At 38.0% G+C, this 23,523-nt stretch overlaps 1 protein-coding gene across 3 annotated transcripts in view; it reads right to left on the reverse strand.

The window, feature by feature from the left end:
* The window catches only part of DOK6 (docking protein 6), a 276,625-nt gene extending 253,351 nt beyond the window's left edge, over nucleotides 1-23,274 (reverse strand). For all 3 annotated transcript variants that reach the window (XR_005627645.1, XR_005627646.1, XM_039711160.1), the window contains exon 1: nucleotides 22,993-23,274. Coding sequence is in view for 1 of the 3 variants with exons in the window: in XM_039711160.1 (XP_039567094.1) it covers nucleotides 22,993-23,058 (66 nt within the window). In the remaining 2 variants the exon portion in view is untranslated. The remainder of the gene's footprint in view (nucleotides 1-22,992) is intronic.
* Nucleotides 23,275-23,523: the final 249 nt, after the last annotated feature.

Here is a 23,523-nt window from a genome sequence, read left to right on the forward strand (position 1 = left end):
ATTGAGGCAACTAATTTCATATGAAATAGTAGAATATTAAATTGACTCTCAAGTGTGAAGATAATAGTTTGAGACCCATTCTTCTGTCAGCATCCTTACTCTTCTCAGGGCACCTTACACGTGCTAAAAAAAAAGACTCAGTCTCATGTGAATGTATAATCAAAAAAAATTCTCCCATTTTTGCAAGAAAAATTATACGTTCAGCTATTAATACAGTTGCTATCAGTGTAAGGCCTACTCTCCCACCTTCAAAGCACACCTTGATGACATTAATCCAGAATTATTTCATCTGCAGCCAGGGATAAGCTTAACATAATGGAATCTTTCTGAAGTCAGGTTGATTAAAACAGCCCTATGAATGCTAACCAAGCTAAAAATAGGTGCTAAATTATTTTAATCTTGTTATTGAAGACATCACAAAATGAATCCAATTTATATTATACAAATTGGTTTCTCTGCTCTAAGAGATCTCAGGAAATGGCAGGGCATTTCATTATGGGTGTGAAGGAAGGAAGAGTTGCAACACTTGAAGACTTGCTTCATACAGCTGTGCTTTTCACATAAAAACAGGTTTTAAAAGATTTTGAGCAAACATATGCTACAGATCTTAGGATTAGGGTTAGACCCTCTTAAAAAACCCGAAGAAAAAGTGAGATTTAACCCAAAAGGACATGAAGTCTCAATAGCTTTGTGTCTAGGCTCAGCCACCCTGGTTGAAAGCAGTGCAGAGGATTGCCAGCTATTTGAAACATGACATGCACATGCATAGGAATTTTGTCTGGCAAATAAACACATCATCACATCCAGCATCCACTGGTACCCTCAGCACAGAGCTCCCTGCCCAATTCACAGCCTGATGCCATGAGGGCAATGGGTGTCACTCCCTGCAGCCTCAGGTATGTGGGAATGTGAAACGATGCACCACGACAGTGATGGTGTAACAGCAAACACACAGACAAAAATGCTTCCCAAAAATGGGCTTTTTCCCATCTGACTGCCATTCTCCTTGCAGGACAACCTGCTCAGTGCTAAGGCAAAGCTTCTAACATGGACACACAAAGAGGTTATTTACTGCATGACTTGTCACTGAGCCACACTGTACTACACACAACACATATAACCAGCATGTAAAACATTTTCCAGCATAACAGTTTGTGCAAGCAGTCTTTGAATGCCGCTCCTGCTGGACCTTTAAGTGTCTATCAGGGTTTGAAAAGAAGAGATGGTCAAGCTCTCTCAAACCAGGAAGACTTTCAGTTGTCCTGTGCAAAATTCTTCATGCAGCCTCATGGTCACCAAATCTGTTGTACAGGAAGAACAACCTCTATCCCTCTATCCCTGTATGGTTTCTACAGGACCACAGTGGCCTGGCATTAATTCTACATTGAGAGTCTTCCTCATATTACATCACATGTAAAACAAAAGATACCTTTGTCCTCTCAGTGCTTTGCTACCTACGTGCTTGGATATGTACTGAAGTCAGCTCAGCTGTCCATTAATTTCAGTGTGTTAGACCAATGTATTTATAAAAAAAGGATAATGAAATAGTATAGAGAACCAGAAATATGTACAAAACCAGAGTCCAACATAAGATTGTACTGCATCATTTCATAAGCTTCAAGAAAAATACCCACAAAACACTTCCATATAAGATACACGCTTCAGGAGCACTTGCCTTCTAAGAATTTAAAGCATTGATAATACAAGAGCGTTGCAGGTCAATACTGCATAGAAATTGCTCAAAGGCCTTTCAGACATAAAATTGTGAAGCCGCTTTATCTAAAGGCCAGGAAATGCCTGAGGTCTCAATACTCCTCAAGTAAATGTGGAAAAATATTGAATCCAGGCCTACAAGTGTACAGCACATATTCACACAATTGTCAGTCTTAAACCCACATAATTCAATTTCTCACAGTGTTATTTAGTAAGTTCTTAGATTCAAGTTTCTGTGAGAAGATAACCACACATGATCCCATTTTTGATGGAAAGATTAAAGACCGCATAACATAAGGAAGGAAAATCCTATCTTATGTAAGATAAAAATAGTTTAAAATCCCACAGACTGAAATCAAGATTTTCCTTTTATATTGGGATCTGACTCTAAGCTACCAATACTGTCATTCCTGTCATTCCAGAGGTGGCCTCTCAATAGAAGTCCTGAGAAACACTATGGAAACGTGCATGGAGGAAGAAGCTTCTGTCATAGTACATATCATAATAACTTCAAATCAGTATGACACCTTGCTATTCACTGACTGACAATTCAGAAGCAATTTAGATAGGTGAAGTCCTTACTATGTGGCTTATGCATGTCACAGCTGCAGAGACATATCTTAGGGAATTTTTCAAATAAATTAAATTGCATTCAACTATTTGTCTAAAGTAATTTTGGTGAAATTAAATATATACCTTTCCTTGATTCCTGCTCCTCTGTCATCTCTTTCACAATCTAGATGCATAGCTACTATAGGAAGTAACTTTGAAGTTTAGACAAAAACTTCAGGTAACAACTCTATCTAACAGAACTATTATTCACACAGATAATTTCTCTTTTGTTTATTTTTGCAAGAAAAAAATTATTATTTTTGTTTAACTCAACTGCAACAAGGAGTTGTAAATGTCAAACATCGTTCTTTAATTACTACAATTATTTATGCTTTTGCTAGAAATTACATAAAACAATTGAAAGAAGTATTCATTTAATAAATCAGCATTTTATTCGGGTATGAAAGGCCACACACTATGAAGTAAAAGGATAAAATGACTTTTACATTCACTAGTGTAAATGCATGTTTGGTTGTGCAACAACCTGTCCAACAATGTTACCAATAAAGAGAAACATTCCCCTAATTCACCCTAAAATAAGGTATCATGAAATGTGTCTAGCAACTTAAGACGAAGGACTACAAAGATCAACAGACTTACAGTGTTTGAACTGGTGTGAAAAATAGTGAATGTTTTGAGGATGTCTGCACTTACATACCTTCTCAAAACAAGCTGGGCTTTTAATGTTGTGTTCAATCAGCCTCCTGCTTGTTTTTCCATCAGTGTAGCACCATTGCATAAACACACAATCAAAATAAAAAAAAGAAGAGTGAATTTTGCTGAGCAGCCACATTAACTACATGAGAAGACACTGATTCTCGATTCCATAAATAAGACTGTTACTCTGATCACATGTTTCTGCACTTTACAAATAAAGAGCTTGGCATTATTTCACTCTGCATGGGTTGTCTTCTCACTCAGCACTTAGTTTTGCATCAGTTCCACTTGCTGGAAGCTTCTTATTCAGATTTAATCTAATACTGATGATTATTACCAAGACGACAGGCAGAAAAGGGAGTGTAAAATATGAACACAGAGCTTGAAAAAGATTATTCTCATCACTGATGAGACAAGAATCACATAGCAGAAAATCAAACCATGGGATTTCCTGTGCCATCAAAAGGCTCTTAAATGTTTGATTGCAGAAAATAGTTCGCAGAAAGTGTCCAAAGAGAGGAAATGCATTTGAACTCTGAGACTGCTGAGAAAGCAGCATGTGAGAGTTTCCCAAGGACTGATAAGCTCTGGAGACCAATTGTCCCACTGAGACTGCAAGAGCTGCTACACTCATGCTGACGGGCTTGTCAGAAGGACAAGGCCACAGGCACACAAAACATCAACAAGATGTTGTACAGCTCATGCTACCCAAGAAAGCAGCTTCTGGTACACATAGACAAAGGCTATGGCATCATTTTCAGACCTGGTAAGTGAACAGCCCCCTGAAGCTCTTCCTCAATACCTAACTAGAAGCCCTTACAGGCATGCCTGCACAGTCCCCTGCTTCTGGGTACACAGCTACACTGCCTTACTGAATAAAAGGTGTCCAACCAGCAATACTGGTTGTGATTTGTGTATCACCTCAAATGCTACTTCTAAAAAGGGAATTTACAACGCTGACAAAGAGGTAGTATGATGGCTGCTTGCAGAGATGAAACCAAGAGAAACATTATCTTAATTGTCTGCAGTTTTCAAGGCCTCCAGTAGAGAAGATATTAGCTAAGAGCAAAGCTTGAGCAGTGTGCTGGCATTCATTGGGCTCTAAAGAAAATGGTCATAGTGCCAAATGTAATTTTTCCAGCTGCCAAACTTTGATTAAGTCCAAAGTCCTATGACCTTGGACAGAAATTAAACCTTTGCAGACACATGGGTAGATTTCCACGAGGGAAAAGATGAAGAACAGAGGTAAGTAGGGACAGGGCAAGAGGAAATGGCCTCAAGCTGTGCCAGAAAAGGTTCAGGTGGGAAATTAGGAAGATTTTTTTCACAGAAGGCATTGTCAAGCACTGGAATGGGCTGCACAGGGAAATAGTAGAGTCACCATTCCTGGGAGCATTAAAGAACCAACTAGATGTGGCTATGGGTTAGTTCACGTTCTGGTGTTTAGTAAAAAGTTGGACTTGATGATCTTGTAGGTCTTTTCCAACCTTAATTGTTGGGGTGCAACTTAATAATTCTATGACTATATAAAATGAAAGGAGATTATGTTGACAGAAGCTGCTTTTGTGGAGCAAACAAAAGCAGGAAAGAAATTTTTCAGAGTTTTGATTACTGGAATTGATGTAAGCTGCTGATTCAACAGCACTGGCAGCAGATGTGTAAAAGAAAAAGGTTCAGAGAGTTTGAGAGAGTAAAACACAAATTGTAGCTGTTTATTTTCCATTATTCATCATAGATGACTGTTGAATTGCCTTAATGTAGGTAGTAAAGGGCCAACTGAAGCCTGGAACTAAAACATGAACCTATCCTTCCTAATCATTCCGTTTTATGTTTATCCTGACCATATATGTTTAGCATCACTGAACTGGATGATCCCAGGCTTGCTTTATCTTCTTTGAAAACAGTATCTGACATCATGTGTTTAGCTATGTTTTCAAATGTGACCAGTCAAGTGCCTGAAATTTTACAGGGTTTTTTTCCAGTTACATCAATAATACATTAGTAACCACTGCAGTTGCAAGAGAATAAATTCAAAAGGCAGATCTAGCCAAACATTTAAAATTTAATGACTGTATTGCAACATGTGTGCAGCTTATACATTATCTTGTTAGTACACACCGTTACATTAATGTGCAGTTAAAACAGCCCCAAGGTAAGGAATCAGGTAGGACCTTTTCTCCTGCAGCAAAACCCCTGCTACACAAGACTACCAAGTATTGCAGGCTAAAAGCTCCATTATAACAAGTGTGCCAATACTGGAAACCATAAGCTGTAATTTCAGCTACCCATCTTATATTCCTTTACTCCTCATTTAGAAAATGTTTTTCATACATTATATTGCCTGTTTCTAAAGTTTCCTTCATTTGCTTATTCCAACAGCTTACTTCTGTTTCACCATATCTATTTTGTGCTTGTCCAGCACTATCTGAAATCTCCCTCCAGAGCAGCGACATTGTATTGTGAAAGAGAGTGAATCAAGTTAATAGCCATGCTTGCTACATTTATGATGCATCAAAGAGTTGTAAGGGGAAAATGCACTATGGAAACAAACTGTTTCTTCATTTCAGCACTTTTTTCTTTCTCTTTTTTTAATTTTTTTTTCTTCCCAGACTGCCTATCCTTTGTCTCCAAACAGAAAGTTTGGAGAAATTCTCTTGGAGTAGCAGAACTTCTATTTGCTTAAATCAGATCAGATGTCAGCCCTAAAACCAGACATGACAGAAAAGAATATAAGTTATTATTCATTCTGTTTGTCTTATACAAATGACAACAGCAAATAGAAGAATATACTGGACAAGAACTCACAGGAAAGTTTTTTAAAGGAATTGAGGAATCCACCTGGAATAGAGGCATGAAAATATCAATTGTTTCTTACTTAATAAATATTATTTATTAATATTATTATTATTATATTCAAATAAAACTATTTAGTCCACTGCTTTTTAAAGTAGGCAATTCTCTTTAGTCCAAGGTATTTTGCTGAAACACATACACACAAAGTAAATGAGTACAAGATGCCCCAGGATATGGCTGTCAATTGCGGGAGTGAAACACTTAAGTGTAATTAGCACCTAAAATATCTACATTGTATGCCTTATCCATGAGCTTTCTTAATTTACATGGGGGGAAAAAAAAAGCTATCAAGAACCTCCTTCATCTGCAAACATCTTAACTACTTACTCAAATCACTCAAATGCCCTCAATCAAATGCAAACACCATGACCAGAAACTGACTAGCTTGGTAGAGCCCTCTACTGATTACAGAGAGCAAAGGAATAGTAACAAACTGTTTATTTCACCACTGTTTTCAGATTGGGCAATTATATAAGTATCAATTACTGACAAAGGCAATTTTCTATTTGAAATTTGTTTACTTCTGGTAAAGCAAATAAAAGTTCTGGACAGGTAAAGCCTAATAACAGACCAAACTGTGGAATTACTATTGTAAAATATAAAGAAATAATAACATAAATAAACACACAATTTAAACGTGCATTAAACTATAAACTTTATGCTTCATAACTTTGATTTGCTATTTACACAGAATATTGGAATTACCATCTCTGTCAGCACAGCAGCAGGCAGAAAAAATACCATCATGTTTGTGCTACTATGGAAAGATAAAAACAAGTCACATTTTGTTCTTCTAAAACTTTGTCCTCCAAATTTTAATTCTGCATCACAATTTATAAGGGGAAGAAGGTATCCAATAAAAGAATTGGAACAGGAGATAAAACAAAAACTTACATGACCATTAACAGTACAGCACTACACAGGAGTTAGCGCAAGTGGGATTTACTTCATAAAGTTTTTGCAGGAAATGCTATTTCAAAATTACTGTTAGAAAATTAAAGACAGAACAGTAACATACTATTGCCAACACTCACATCCAGATTAAGTGCAAGAGTTAATATTTCTAAAACGTGACCTAGTTCAAGAATGTGTTAGTCTATTTCCCACTTTATCTTATTAAAAACTTATGGTCTTATATTGTTTGTTTCACACTTCAGTGAAGTGAAAGGAAAAGGCAGAGAAGAGCTCATGACTTGCTGCCACTGGTGTTTGACAAAAGACCCTTTCCTACGCTAAGGGAGTAGACAGATACTGTTTCTTGGCAACAGAAAGGAAAGAAAGTAAGATATTTTTTCCTTTCCCTTTGGTTATTTGGTTGGGGTTTTTTTTCCTGGTTTTTAGGGTTTTTTTATATTTGGTTTGTTTTTTGGATTTTTGTTTGTTTAACCCTGTAAGGAAGCACACAGCTTTGGAGATAAAGAGACAATGGATCTGTGCTACTGCAAATCATTTTGCATTTTCCATAACTCTTCTTGGAAATACATTACTATTCAAATTTTAGTAAAACGAACAGGATTAAGATACATTTTGCTGCATCTGTGGGCAACAGAACATCAGTAGACATAGTGGATTCTGAATCAGATTGCTTAAAAAACAAAGTGCTACCCATTCCATGGAATCCACACAAGTCTGCCAAACAGCCTGGCAAGAAGGTCATTCTTGTGAGCCAGACTTGCAAACCCTCAAGGTTTTTAAAAGCAGAAAGATACAGCCCTTGTTGACTTGGACTTGGGAGCTCCTCTCACATCTGCATAGATAAGTTTTAACCATGGCTTTACTGATGATAGGTTTGTTTTGTCCATCAGCCTTTCAAGCTAAAACTATTGAACCAACAAGGACTATTACAGAAGTGTAGAGCCCTGAGGAAACTTAAGATCAACCTGTCTTGTTATGTGTCTAAACAGCTGTAAAGCTGTCTTGTTATGTATCTAAACCACTATGTAATACAAGTTTTAATATTTTATACTGCCATAGATCCACATGGAATTACAACTTAACCGAATATGGATTGAAACCAAATTGGTCTAAGGAGTAGGGAAAATTTACAATCATAATTAATGTATGTTTGACAAAATTTCCATTTAAGCTGCAGAAAAAATTAATATAATGCTAATTACTATTAGTTTTCTCAGTACACTTGATGAACATGACGTTTCTTCTCTCCTGAACATTAATAAATATTGGATTAAAGCACTGTGTTAAGAACTTCAAATATCTGCTCTTTTATACACATGCAGATGCACAATTTATGAACTGTCTGAGATGCTTGGAGAATATACTCTAGATACAGTATGTCCAGTAACAATATTAAATAGATCTTAATCATATGCAAGCACACAATCTCTTTGAATAGTTTCATTTTACAAAAATGAAGAAAAAAACTCATTAGGAGCTCACAGCAGCATCTGGTTTCCACTCAGCCAGCATCTTACACTTTCCTCTGCTCCAAGCCATGCATGCAGTATATGAAAAACATGCTAAGACACAAAATAAGGCACTTCCAGAGTGGTACGTTAAGTACAAAACACATTTCCATTTATTTTCCCTTTTAGCTTTTTGGACATAAACAGCCATAAAACATAATTATTTGGTATTTTTATTACTACTACATAAACTCAAATGCAAATAACAATGATTTTTAACTTAATAGTTCAGAAATGAAACAGCAGGTTAGTAGCTCAAAAGGCCATTGTATTATAGTGTAGTAATAATGTTAAAAATAAAATGCGAGGATATCTCAGTTCAAGAACTAAAGGTCTTAATGTTTAAATACAATGATCCATCATCTATTCAGAACAGAGCAACATCATGTAAATCAGGGAGGTGAATCAAACACTGTCCCTTCAGCTATAGGCTTATTTCAGCACTAGCTGTATGACACGAAGTTTTCCTTGCTCTTTTTGCTCAAAGAAAGGCTTTTCAAGAGCCTCAAAGGACAAATCTAATGATGCCACGTGTTGAAATATCTCGTCATCATTTGGTGCTTCAGAAAAGCCTGCTGTTTGTCCTCACACTCTTCACGCAAGTGTGACTGTTTCTCTCTAGTTAACAAATTTTAGCTTGCATTAAACCTTATCAGTAAACATGGCAGTACTGCAAAATCAGCAATTAAGGCCTCAATAGCTTCCACCAATTAGGGCTGTTGTGTGCCAAGAGCTACAGCAGAGACAGATTGTGTGCCGGGTTTATTAACTCATTCTTTTTGCAGTGGAACAGCTAAGTGCCTCTTTTCTGGCCACATTAAAGTACATATAGTTGTTTTACAGTGACATACGCCTCTGCCTTCAAAAAAGAAAACAAACCCCCTAGGAAGGCTGTGAATTTTTCATTTGAGAGCTTTCATATCTATAGAAAGGGACTACTATCTCTATAAGTAAAATGTAATCTAGCATGGCTATACCTGTTGCCATGCAGAGAGCACTTCTTTTATTGAACCACTTAAATGAAATTCGTTTTCCACTTCTGTACCCTCATTACTTATCACTGGTCCCAAAAAAAACCTGCACTGATGGGGACTTCATTCAAATGAGTGACTGTTTCTTCATCTGTGGGGAGGGAGAAAGGAACTGTAATAATCAAGCTTCAGTAATCTATTTGCATAGACAGGATGGCAGAAATGGATGATAGATTTAGGTTGAGAGAAATCTTTCCGTGAAAAAAAAAAATGCCACGAGACTTTGAAGGATAGGTTTAACATCTCAGATGTTGGAGCATAAGCTCTTTCGGGCAGGGACCACAACGCTGTTACGCATTTCTGTTCTCCCCAGCACAGTTCTACAATGATTAATTTGCACTGCAGCACTAGAAATCATGAACAATTATAAGCTGTGGTTTTCCAAAGTGCTGAATACCTTCAGCAACTTTTTATTTAAATGCAGATAACGAGGCAGACCTACAAAGAAACTCTATTATTAAAGTCAAGATTTCTTTCAGCAAGAGAACGTGCATTTAAGTCTAAATGTTAGAAAATGTCATTCATTGCATCTGTTAAGGATAACTAGAATGCAATATTAACAGCAATTCACATAACGGAGTCCATTTAATATGATCATTAATATTTCAGACTGATTTTGAAACTGAATAAAAAAGAAGAAACCAAGATGCATATGTAACAAAATTTATATTTCATGAACCTTAATTGCTGTAACTAGGGCACAGGGATTAAAGGCCTATGCCTAAGGCATCTGGTCCTGAGGACAAAATATTACACAAGCATTTCAATTTTTGGGTTCAGAAACTGAGCTTTTTAACCCTCCTGATTCTGAAGAAAAGCTGAGGCATAAATCTGAACAAATCCCATTTACATGGGATGCAGTCCTAAAACTACCTGCCTACTTAGAAAAAGAATTTTGAAGATGAGGATCTGCTTTGCCTGGTTTAGGTTTTAATAGCATTTGATGGGATTGACAGAATTTTATGAAATTGCTGTAACAAAGGACTGACCGAAGGAAGCTTGGTCCAAGCACTGCTATGGTGAGCCCTGAGGCTGGTGTGCAACACCTTCAAACACACACACCTTCAGAGACACTTGCACAATCAAGGGCAGGTTTGGCTCTCTTTACCAGAGGTCTTCCCTCTGTATTTGTTTATAAACTCACTGCAAGCCTAACTTAATAAAAAAACACTAGTGACAAAAATCAAGAATCTCTTGGTAATTATGTATTGCTAGTTGAGCTTCCATTCTCACTATTTCAGTCACGATCATCTTAATGGCAATGCAGTCAGCTCTGCTTTGTTTTATAGCTCTCTAAAGCTGACTTCAAAGGGTGGCTAGCAGCATTCCCCATTTCAGATCTCCTGTTTAACTCATTTCATCTATTGTGCATTCGGCTCAGCCCTGAGCACCAGCGACAGTGCCGCTGTGCCACCACTGCAGGTAAGCTCAGGTCAACAAAATCAATGTAATTTACAACTTCGTACATTTTCCTAAACTTAAAAGCCTTCAATGTACAGAAGGACACTGAATTCCTTCATATGCTTTTCCACCCACAAGCAGATATTTGACCTATTAGTTCAGTTCCTTTTAATCAGTACAAGTAAATTGAGTAAGTATTTTTTGTTTAAATGAGAATGGGTATATATTCTTTCCAGTAACTTCCAAATTACAGAAAGAAAAACTGTTAGTTTTGCTATCAGAAGATCAACTAGTTACACTGGTCTAGGAAATGGTCTAGGAATGTCAGGTAAGTCAGGCGTAGAAGAAAGAAAAGATTCTGAAGGATCAAACAATAGTAACTTCCAAATTACAGGACAAAAACTGTTAGTTTTGCTACTAGAAGATCAACTAGTTATACTGGTCAAGGAAATGTTTCAGGTAAGTCAGGCGTAGAAGAAAGAAAAGATTCTGAAGGATCAAACAAGAGGTACCACCTCGCTAGTTTTAAATTACATTTTGTTTAGATTGCAGGATAGGATAGATTCACCTTGAATATCCTTTATTTTTAAGCACAATGACTCTAAGCCATAAAATATTATACAGAAACACAGCAAAAATTTTCCATTTCAGAGAAGAGGAAAAAAAAATCCAGGCAAAAATTGTTTTCTGACATCCAGAATTCTGGAAAATACACTTCCAAAACCATTTTGAAACATATTTAACCTCTGGGTTCTCTTGAGACATACACTGTATTATGTTATAATCATGTCAAAATAATGTAAAAAATATTTACATGTACCATTTACTTTTCTAGTTTCTCCTTCAGTTCAAAAAATCCCAAAGCAATACAACTAAACGCTATAGGTATATTATTGTATAAAAGCTGCTACAGCAACGTCTATCCTCATAAATACACTGTGAGGTACACTAGAATAAATTTTCCTCTTATTGGCCATAAATCTCACATAAATCTATTCCATGGCTGTTCCACAGATTCCTCCTTACGTCTCACTGTGACGTTTCCATTTTCAATGTACCTCAGATTCCTAATCCGATAGTTTAGCCAATGTTCTCTGCCAGCTGCTAAACTGTTACCATTAGTTACAGCTCCCTTTCATGATTTGTAAGCATTATCTTCATCCCAAATGATTAGGAAGTGTCTGAAAAGAGTCATCTCTAATGACACACTACAAGCATTCAGACCTAATTCTTTAAAATAACCTGAACCTTCTGAAATGGCCGTGACTCCGCAATATTCCATTTGGCCCCTGGGTCTTGGACAACTCCTGTAATGTGTAATAGCTTATATTCTAGAAATAGAGCCTTTGCATTAATGTATCTACTTCACTTTTAAAAAACTGCAGTGTTCTTTATTAAGACCTCCGGGACCATAAAAATAATTCCATTCTTGTTTTTCTGCAACAACATCAGACTACAGCAGACTGCTTCCTTCCTTTTGCTTATTCCTTCTGCTACATTTTTTAAAATATTTATCAATTTATTACATCACATGTCATTATTGGCAATAACAGCTGTCAGAGATTCTGCTCCATCAGGGAAGACAGATATCAGAATTTTTCACTCTGCTTTTTGCAAAACGAATTTTGACTAATTCTCACTAGCCAAAATTTATGTACAAATGCAGATTTAGTGCTGAGAAACTTTTTGTCTGTGACACACCTTTCCCAGTAAAAACATTTGTTCTTACAACTCACCAGAAGAAATTGAAGATGTGCCGACACTGAGCAGCGGGATCTAATCAAGGTAACTATTACCTACACCTGAAACAGATGATCTAATTCATCTACATGCTCACACTTAAAGCCAAAAGTAGCTTCCTTTCCCTTATTTTTCTTTTGGACGGTTCTACATGAGAATTTTCATTATCAAAAAAATACCCAGACATCCAGATTATTCAATAATTGGAAAAACGTAACATGATGAGGGAACTCGACTTCATTAAATACATCACCACCTACATGTGTTGATAATGAAAAAGGTTCAACAAATACTCTTATTAGCAAAGGCTATCCAGTACATCTTCAAGCTTTTTCTTTATGCTATGACACACTGAAGATACCAATCATTCAGTGATCTCAAAATTATTCCTTTCTTGCAGAAAAAAAATTACTTTTTTTGTTGTAGGCAAACCAGTGCCCTGACAATATTGAATACTACAAATCTTCTGGAAGCATTCAGACTAGTATTACTATTAAGGGCAAACCATAATTTGATTTTTCTTTTCTTTTTCTTTTTTTTTTTTCGCAACCTTACAGATTTCCTCTGAATAAATGCTTCTACAGTGCTCTTTTATTGCATATATGGTGTAGGTAGAATTCCTCAAGAAACAATGCATTTTGTTATCTCTAGGCTCTACGAGGGGACTCAACTGATTCACCCTACAACCTGCACAAAGCCCCACAGACCTTCCTCTGTAGGACCATGCAAATACATGTTCCCCATGCAGAACTCCAAGATATTATGGGTAAAACATACAACTTAAGGCTAAGTATTAGCAATTCTTAGCAGAATGCTTCACATAAGCCTAGAGAGTAAGGGGTTTCAAGCTTTTTCGTTGAAGAATATGCCTTTTATAAAATTTGGAAATGAGACAACTGATGCCTTCTCAAAATCTGACCAGTAATACACTGCACTAGGAAAGGAAAACAATGTTGCAGTAACAACTTTAACATGTAACATCCCCCCTGCTTTAAAATACGGTTGTTACTTTACATGCCATATATTTGAGAAATACAGCTTTTCTGAATGGCTGAGGTCAGAAATTTACACCCACAACTGCAGACAAGCAACCTAAGCAATTATGAAATTGTCTCATGCACCGTATTCAGCTTTCAGGATTGTTCTGCCAAGTAAAATGTGAACAATTCTACCTTAAATATTTCAGTATCTACTTTTGAAAGTGAAGTTCTGCAGCACTTTAGATTTTGTGCTATAATTTTGTCTCAGAGCAAAAGAAATATAGGTCCTATCAAAGTTACCAGCTTCAGACTTCTAGCATTCCTATTCCATTTGTGTCTAAGAAGAAAACTGAAAACTGATGAGCAGTCATTTCTATCAATAACATCTGGGTAGAAAATGCACAATATTTTCCTTCTTTACATACAAAAATCTAAAATAAATTACAGAACAAATTCTGATTGTAAAAAAAAAAAAAATCCATTGAAGAATTAAATTAAACACAAGCAAAAGTTTCTTTTCAACCAAAACTCTTCATACAACATTAAAATAGACAGTGACCCTGCCTGAGAGAGAGGTTGGATCAGGTGACCTCCAGAGGTCCCTTTCAACCTCAACCATTCCACAGTTATGAAACTCAAAAATCAAAAACGAAGTATGAATTATTCCAGTGTTTTCTATAGAGGTGTAGCACCTAAAAATACTTTGACCACAGTCAGCATTAGCCAACATATTCATTTTAAAGGAGAATGTAGCATGAGTTTATAGTTGAGACAAACAAAATAAAGCAATCATGGGTGAGAAGAGATTATACTGATTTTACAAACAAAAAAGTTAAGCTCAGAAAGCCTGTTTCCCATTTACATTAAAAGCATTCTCTATGCTGGTATAAGGGGCCTTAACACAGCTTTAGATTTAATTTATGTAGTGTACAGTGGGCTTAGTATAATTGAGAATAAGGCTGGAACGAATCAAAGTGCTCAAGATTACAAATTATGTCTCTGCAAAAGACTACAATTTAACTTTTCTAATACTGAGTCCAACATACCAGTACAAAGATTTTTGTCTTTTCAAGAGAGGTTATTTCATCCACAGTGCAAAAAGCTCTAGAATTCATTCTGTAGCTTAAGATACTAGAGGTACAGAAAATAAAACTCAGTATAATACCTTTTATTTTAATAATCTTGCTATGGCTATGAAAATTAACCTCCACCCTTTGCTGTTGGGGATTTACGGTTATACTATTTTTAATATATATTATACATACCATACACCTTATTATCATCATACTAATCTAGCAATTAATAATTGAACATGTCAACTTCAGTTAAAATGAAGCTTCCTCTTCTTTTTAGGCACTGTACAATACCAATAATTATGACCACTCATTCAGAAAACTCTTTTGTATTCTTGTTTGGTAAGACTTCATGCACTCTCTTCTCTTTGCAGGAAAAAAAGTGTTTGCATGAGGAATGAGAACACACAATTCACTCTGAGGACAGGGTACCTCGGAGCAAGACTCAAATAAAGAAAAAAATCCAGGGATAAACAGAGAGTAATGGAAGTATCAAGGATTTCTTTCTCAAAGGTGGTAGTAATTTGGTTCTACAGTGGTGACAGCCTTTCAATATTAAACTTTGCTATTAATTCTTTTTGCAATGAATGAGTAGGGGAAATATACCAAAGAGCCCTTCCTCCAGCAGACATTGTAACTTTTTTCTCCAGGTCTAGTCCATGCTGTGTGCTTCTAATTCCTCACTGACATGTTAATGAATACAACCTTTCCAAAGTTCAGCCCAGATAAGCCGGAGATGATGAGGGACATTTTGGCAACTGAACAACAGAGAGAAAGAAGATCAATCTTTTAAAAGATTTACACACTTCCTTTAATTATCTTCCTAATTTATGTGCATCTTAAGTGAACAGTAATTCCTGGGAGGCTCCATTTGCATGGGCTTGTAACCTCTCAGTATGACAGCGATGCCATGTTTCACACATTGCAATTGTTAAAAAGCGGCAGAATCTGGAAGACTTATTTGGCAGGGGAGATCACATTTGAAAAGAAGCATATTTCATAACTACCTTACAAAACACTTTTTTTTCCCCCTTAATTTCTAAGTAGACTTCAAAATTAACCTTCATCTTCAAAACTCTTTCCAAGAAAGCTATCCTACTCTACCCAACCCTACCCTATCCTATCCTATCCTATCCAGTAAGAGTACTCCTGGAGACAGGAGATTCAATTCTGATACAAATCTCACTCTTTGGAACTCTCTTGACTTGTACAAAGTTTTCAGGTATAGTGGTTTATGAGCTGTATCTACCAATCACAGAGATTTTTTTCCTCAGACAGGATGTGTGAACATGTTTTCTAAATTCTAAAAAAACATTAATTGAAAATAAGCATTTATGTGCCCAAGGGTCAAGGCAGTTACTGCACACACTCTACTCTTACTAAAATCTTTTTTCTAAGTTTTTAATTTTGTCCTACCCCATAGAAACTTTCTCCACAGTAGCAAAAAGTTTTTTTGTTTTTCTTTATTAATTTTCTTCAAGAAATTTTACAGTATTTAAAGTCTGTATTTTCGCCGGAAAAAAAAAAATCAAACTATAATTCCTTACAGTAATACACCACAATAATTTTGAATCTTATAGTTGCACTGCAAGTTCCAAAGATTAAAATAAAAAATTGCAGTGCAACATTCACAATTATTATTTCAAATATAGTATACATGAAAGGCTACAGTACACACTAAAAGACCCACTTTTTGGTTCAATAACACATTATTAATTTAAAGAATGGTGAAGGATATAATTTAGCATCCATACATAGAAAATATTGCTTGCCTTCAACAAAGAGAATATTTTACACTGCTTGCTCAGACTGAATGGAAGTATATTAACTACATCATGACATTTGTGGAAAGCTATTCAGATAGCTGATCTTTCACATGACCTAAAACAAAAGACAAACTTTCCAGGGTAATATAGACCCCAAAACCTTTATTTGAATTTTATTATTTTTAAAAAGAGCATTTCATAGCATGCTTTTTTTAAAATGTCTCATTAGTATCTATCTAAAATATATGCTCTATACACAGCCACATATATAAACATATAACAACTGACTCACATACGCTGTTGCCTGAATATGTTGTTGCCAGGCAACAGCTATAAAGCATTTTGCACTGCTTGCAAAAATCTGAATGAATGATTTGAAGAGAGATTATTTCTAAAAAACTAGGAAGAAAACTCACTACTGGAATTACATGAATAATTCCTTGTATATTTCAAGGACTCACAGAACATGTTCCTTCCATAATTACCAATTTCAGAAAGGACAATTCCTTTGAGTAGGATTTGAAAGGCATTTTACAACAAGGAAATTCATGTTCTATGCATGTGGCTAATGTTCCCACATGGACACTGAACCAAAGCCACCAAAGTTAATGGGTTCCTAAATTGACTTCAGGATCTTTTCATCAGGTTATAATGTCCATTATAAGAAAAAAATTGACAGACTCCTAAATGAAAAAACAGAAGGACTTCCAGGAGATACAAAAAATTCTCAACAAAATTTTACCATTTCACAATATGCAAGTGAAAGAGAAGAGTATCTGTACAAACACTTCTTTGTGTAATCTTCACATAGCTAAAGTGTAATCTCACTGAGGCCAATGGTATTACACACAAGAGTAAAAATACTAGTATCTATAATCCATTGATAACATGGTTGTGATATGCTATCTACAAGAAAGAACTATTTGACTCTAAGTAAGTGCCAGCCATTACAAAATCACTAGCCCTTTGGCTATCACACCTCTTGGGAATTAAGAGGTGGAAAAGCACATCAAGAAAATAACTGGGAAGCACAGCAACCTCAAAGTTCTTACCACAAACCTGACCCACAAGTTGCTTTAACACAAACATTAGCATAAAAAGTTGTGGGACTTTTTGTCCTTGTTTACCATGGCTGCAAGATATTTCTTTCAATTTCCTGTACAACAGGCTTAATCAATAAAAACTGGTCAGAAGCTCAAGATGATTGTTCTTTCCATAATGACCGAATTGGAAATCCATGTATTTTCCTTTTAATTCTTCAAATCCATTCACATAAATGTAGCAAGAAAAATGAAAGGAGTAATTATTGGTATTTTAAATGATACTTTCAGTATTAAGCAGTGAATGTGACTAGCTTCTTTAATGGATAATGGTGAAATCCTTTTAATTCCGTATCTCAGGTTGCCTTGAACTATTGTGAAAAAGCAACTCCTTTACAAGGAAGGAATCTGCAATCTAAATCCTGTCCATGTGGAGCTTCCTAAAAATTAAAACTAATTCATTATAAATAGGAAGTGAGGTTTTATAGCTTCATGTGAATTATTTTCATACTCCAAGATGTAACTCACAGTTTGTACCACCGGTCAGGATGCAGTTATATAAAAGGTAATCTCAGTGCTTACAATCGGTCTGAGCACCTTTCCCATAGATAATAATATAAAACAATCTACAGAAAGGCTATCCATTCCAGGTGCACTACTTGTTTGTACTTTTTCATGTGTTTTTTTTGTTTCTTTGTATATGCTGTGGCAACTCAAAGAAATAGAAGAACCTTTACTTTGCCCTCTGTATTCATCACGACCCACTTGCAGAGCCAGTGCGATCAATCAATGTAATCTCAAACCCAAGAAATTTTGCAGGTCCCCTTTCTTTCTTCACCCCAAATATACACACAACATCAATTGAATGTTAGGATTTTGTAAGACTGCATTATTTCAAGAGGAACCACACTGCAATCAGTGGTTCGTATTCATAGCATTGTTAGCCCTGATTGATTGAAAATGGGGTTAACTGCAGAAGGAGAAACACTGTGTTCATTTACAGAAAAGGCACCTGTAATGATCTAAAAGTATGGTTAAAAATAGGGGGAGGTTATAAGGTAAAACTTCTAATTTGGTGACTAAGAGCAACCTACTATTTATTACTCAATCAAGACTGACTGGCAAGTACAATTTTCTCTCAGGATAGCTATATTAGAGTATAAACTGAAGCACCCAGAAAATAATCCCACTTAGTGTGTGGAAACACAGAAAAATAAGTAATTATTAACAAAAGAAGTGAAAATTTCCAAGAGATATCATTCCTTCATTCTATGGCTGAGGCATGACAAAAAAAGACAAAAACAAACAAACAGTAAGATTATGACTTCGAAGGTTGATACGGGTCAAAACAAGACTATCAAAGTGACACAATGTTCATTTTTATTTAGATTTCCTAATGTGACATCAAATTGTGGGGTTTTTTCTGAGAAACGGCACTTCAGCAAGGCACGAAATCCTCACAGCTTAGTTTATTAGGAGGCAACAAAGGGATTCCAATCTGCTGCAAGAAAGTTTCAGCCTATAAGCACAGTCAGCGCAGTACAAAATTGTGTCATATGAATTTTAATGTGACACAAGTACGAAAGAGTCCAAAAGAACAAAGGCAACAAAGTCCTGTTCCACACTACACAAATGACCTATTCTGATCTGAACAGCAGACCACATCACAATCAAATTTATTTCAAAGAAGGGTCACACAGATCAAATGTAATGGCTGCTAGAATGAGTATTTCCTTTATGCAGTATTAGAGAAAAGCAAAATATCAAACAATGTGGGAATGCCAGGGCACTGAAAAGAAAGGCATATTTAGGCTTCAGGGAAACAGATTTTATAAAGATGTTTTCATTACAGTCATCCTCAATGACTACAGTTTCTAAGTTTCAAAGACACCGTGATACCTTGATGAAGACATTATGAATACCCATGAGCTTGCCTACTGCATATAGCCTTGAACATATATTTGACATTTCAAGGCACCAGAGAAAGGTTTCAAGTACAGTTCATGCCTAACAAAAGTAAGGAGACAGACTAAGTGTTCAGAGTGGCTGGATGTCTCTTTGTGGCCTGATATCTTCATGGCAGAAACCATGATACTCCCAGTGTCAGAATACATCAACAGAGTGGCTGGTAAATCTCCTCAGCTGACTATCCAACCTTACAACAAAAGCAACTTTAGCATCATAAAGTAATCAGAACAATGAGGTCTACTTGAAAATACTGGACTGTCAGAACAATTGACTTATTTACTTACAATTTACTTATTAATTAATTTCTGTAAACAAGCACGTAAGGATTACACTGAAAAGCAGGCAAAATAAAAGTTAATAATCAAGTATCACTAAACAAAAAAGTAAGGACAAATTCTTGCAGTTCTTCTTGCCATGTATTTCCATGATTTAGGCATCATTTTTGTCTTCAAATCACTTTTCTGAACAGAATCAATTACTGATGGGAAAACAGCTTGAGTCCCAACTTCATGAATACAATGAATAGAATTTGAAGGTATGTGGGGAGTAGGAAGACAGGGTAACAAGTACTTAAAGCAAGGTACAGGTTTAAAACATCAGAAGTAAACATAATACATTTAAAAAATAAATGAGCATTTCTATTTTATAATTAGATTAAGATTTACTACTTGGTTTTCTGTAAATTAAATTCTTAAAGAAGTAAATTCTACCAGAAAGGTCTCCCTAAATGAAAGTTTGTTGTTGTGGGTTTTTTTCAATAAAATGAAAATATACTATTGAAGTATACATTTGATTCCTAGCCAGGGCTCCCTCAGTCACAAAACAAAACAAAATAAAAGCTGAATTGGAAGAATTTCCATAACAAATTGGCTATCAGCCTAAAGGTTAGAATTAGTTGTATTGCCCAAGTCTAGCACTAAAATTGGTATTAGACACCTCAGCTCTCCAAGTTTTAATCAATCTGCTTTTCAGGAGACTTTGAAATATTCAAAGAACGTAGACTATTATGTCCCAAAAAAAAGCTACCCATAACATAGCAAGAGATAAAATTCTATTGCCATATTTAAAAAGTTTCCAGAACCTATAGCTCTCTTCCATCTTTTCAGTATGTTTGTATTTTTGGAAGTTAAAAATGTCTTACTATTAGTTTCCAGAACCTATATCTTCCATCTTTTCAGTATGTTTGTATTTTTGGAAGTTAAAAATACTCATTTTCTAGCAGACATTTATATTATTGAAGACTGAAGTATCCACCTACATTATGATGGCTCCAGTGCAAGTCATTAAGGTTTGGACTTGGAGACAGATATAAAGGGAAAAAAGGAAAAAAAGAAAAACCTTTAATGTTTCACTGGGTGAATAATAATTGAATTAATTTATATATTCAGTCACGAGAATCCAATTAGCTATGGATATATACACACATATTCATAGCTTTCAACCATCATATTCATTTGAATTTTGATGCTATTTTCTATAAAATATAATCCCTTTTAAATTTCATTTAATAGATTTATTCACATGTGCATTTCCATATGTCATATTTAAGCTTATACTACCACCTGCCTGAGGCTGTATAGTCTGAATTGTCACCCTCACACACTTCAGTAGGAGAAAATCCTCCACAGACACCATATGAACAATTTCCCTTCTGCTTAGTGTAGAGGTATGATAATCATTATGACCATGGAAAACATCTATGCAAAAAAAAGTTTTATGTGTCTCCCTTAAAAAATCAGATGACATCTTCAAAACAAAATATTCAAGCTACATAAAATGAAATATCACTCTCTTCACAAATTTTTTACACAGGTCAGCAAGTATCATCCAAGATTCCTGCAATATGAACTCTACATTTGTTGCACGTATGATATAGACATAGATATGTAAAAGTATTTGCATACATAGAGATATGCATATACATAATTTCACACTTAAAGGACACTTGAGATGGCTTCAAAGCCAGATTTGCAAAGCAAATAGATTAACTTTGCTTCCAGCTACTAACATCAAGGTGATGGGATACCATCATCTCCCTGCTTTGTGTTGGGCCCATCCAATAACACTGCTGAGCAGGGGAAAAACTGATGAGCAAAGGTTAAGCAGAGGACTGCCAGAAACAAACTGAGGCTTAGAAATTGCTTCTTCAGATAAGATTAATGCTTGACTGATACACAGAGTGACTTTGGGGTTGCAAAATCATTAAGAGCATCCATTCTCTTTGAATTTACACCATCTCTCAAACATTTGTAGTTGAGGCTATTACGGGTTTGGTCGAAACTTTCCTGCGTTCTTTTGAAATTAACAACCCTGCCAAGTCACCAAAGTGCTCCAAAGGTCAATTCATGATTAGTGTCCCACCATCCTGCACACTGTGTCTGCAAGCAATGCACAGCATCTGGGGGGGAAGGGAGAGAGGGGGAGGAGGAGATAAATATTAGCACTGTGATAAGCTCACAGAGCACGACTTGGAGGAGGGCTGATTTCACATGGTCCCTGCTGCTACGTTTCAGGGGAAGCAGGGAGGGACCACCTTCCTGGAAGGGAGAGCTGGTGGAGACACTGCACTTTTCTGCACACCTGAAGGAAAACCTTAAAAGTGAACACAAAGAACCCCAGACCTCTTCCCAGCCTCAGGGCAACAGGGACTTGGACCTTTCAGGATTACTGGCAACATCAATACCTGCGCAAGCAAGCATTCCTGTTCGCTCACAAAAGGTAGGAGACAGCCCAAACCTATGATGCCCGGGACCGACTGAAGTTTAGAAAATCCTGACCTCTGCACACACTCTGCTCCAACTTCACTTTTCAAGATTTGCTGCACCCCTTCAGGGAAAGTGCCCATGGCCAGTCTGACAGCACACGCGGCGCCGCTGAGCATCCCGGTGGGCGCTGCGAACAGCCGCCCTCACCTAAGAGACTGCCCCTAGTTTTAATCACTGTCAGCCTCTGTATCTGCCTTTAGGTTCATGAGGCTGTCACCCCGTTGCCTCCCTGTCCATCCCCGGAGCGCTGCAAGCTCCCATTCCCCAGTCCCCCGTGCCCGAGGGCAGCGCACCATCACATCTCCACGCCTGCTTTTCTCGGTTACTCCGGTATCAGCAGAGTGTTTTCTGACCCTGCCCCGATTGAAAACATCCCTCTCCGAAATGGGAAGGATAGAGAGAGGGAGAATCTGTACACAAAGTTTACAGCTCCTGCTTGCGCCTTCCTCTCCCCACCCAAGCCCTTGCCGGAGGCAGCAAGGCGAGGGGCAGGGGAGCACAGGGACGGCCAAAGGGGTGCGTCAGCCCTGGGCTGGGGGACTCGAGGAGGACAGGGGCACGGGGAGCAGCTTCTCGCGGACAGTGACCCTGGCGGGCGATCGCTGAGAGAGAAGGGAGGAGCGGCGCCTTCCCGGAGCGGGGAGCAGCCGGCTCTCTGCGAGGCACATTGGCAGCACAACCCCACCGACCCCTCCGGAGCCGGCAGCGAAGTCCAAGCCCCGGCAGCGGCACCAGCAGAAGCAGCAGCAGCGCCAGCGGCAGCAGCCCCAGCGGCAGCTCCAGCAGGAGCGGCAGCCCCAGCAGAACTAGCAGCAGCTCCAGCAGCAGCGGCAGCAGCACCAGCAGCAGGTCGCCGCGCCCCACGCTGGCGGCCCCGGCCCGGGGCACCACCGCCCCCCAGGCCGACGAGGTGATGCCCAGCCCCTTGCCCCCACCCCGGGCAGGGCCGGCGAAGGGAAAAAGAACTCACCCCCAGCTTCCTGCTGCGGATTTTTACGTAGCCCTGCTTGACTATATCGTTAAAGTTGGAGGCCATGGCAAGCGCTGCCTGCTTCCTCCTCTCCGCGCTCGGAGTCCTCCGCCGCCGCCGTCGCCTTCTCCTCCTCCTCCCCTCCCGGGCCCTCCCGGGTGCCGCCGGCCGCTGGCTCCAGAGGCGCTTCTGGCATCCAGGCAGCGGCAGCCGCCGCGCTCCGCTCCTCCCGCGGCCGCTCCGCTCCGCACCGCCCCGCCGGGCGGGTGGCGGCCGCTCCGGGGCCCGGCAGAGCTCGGGCGTGACACGCGGCGCGGGCGGGCTCCTCGGCCGCCTCGGTTTTGCCCACTTTTCTCCATGCTGGCGGATGGCTGCGGCCGCGGCATCCCGGCTCCGGTGGCAGATCCCTTCGGGAACACGGCCCGGGAGGGCATCTTTCAGCATCGCGCATTCGGGAAGCAGCGTAGACGCCCATCAGCAAACGCGGTGTTGTTGTGTCAGTACAACAAACTTAATGAAACAATGTGTAAG

This window comes from Passer montanus, unplaced genomic scaffold, assembly GCF_014805655.1.
Source record: "Passer montanus isolate IOZ18808 unplaced genomic scaffold, ASM1480565v1 scaffold24, whole genome shotgun sequence".
Classification (NCBI taxonomy): Eukaryota; Metazoa; Chordata; class Aves; order Passeriformes; family Passeridae; genus Passer; species Passer montanus.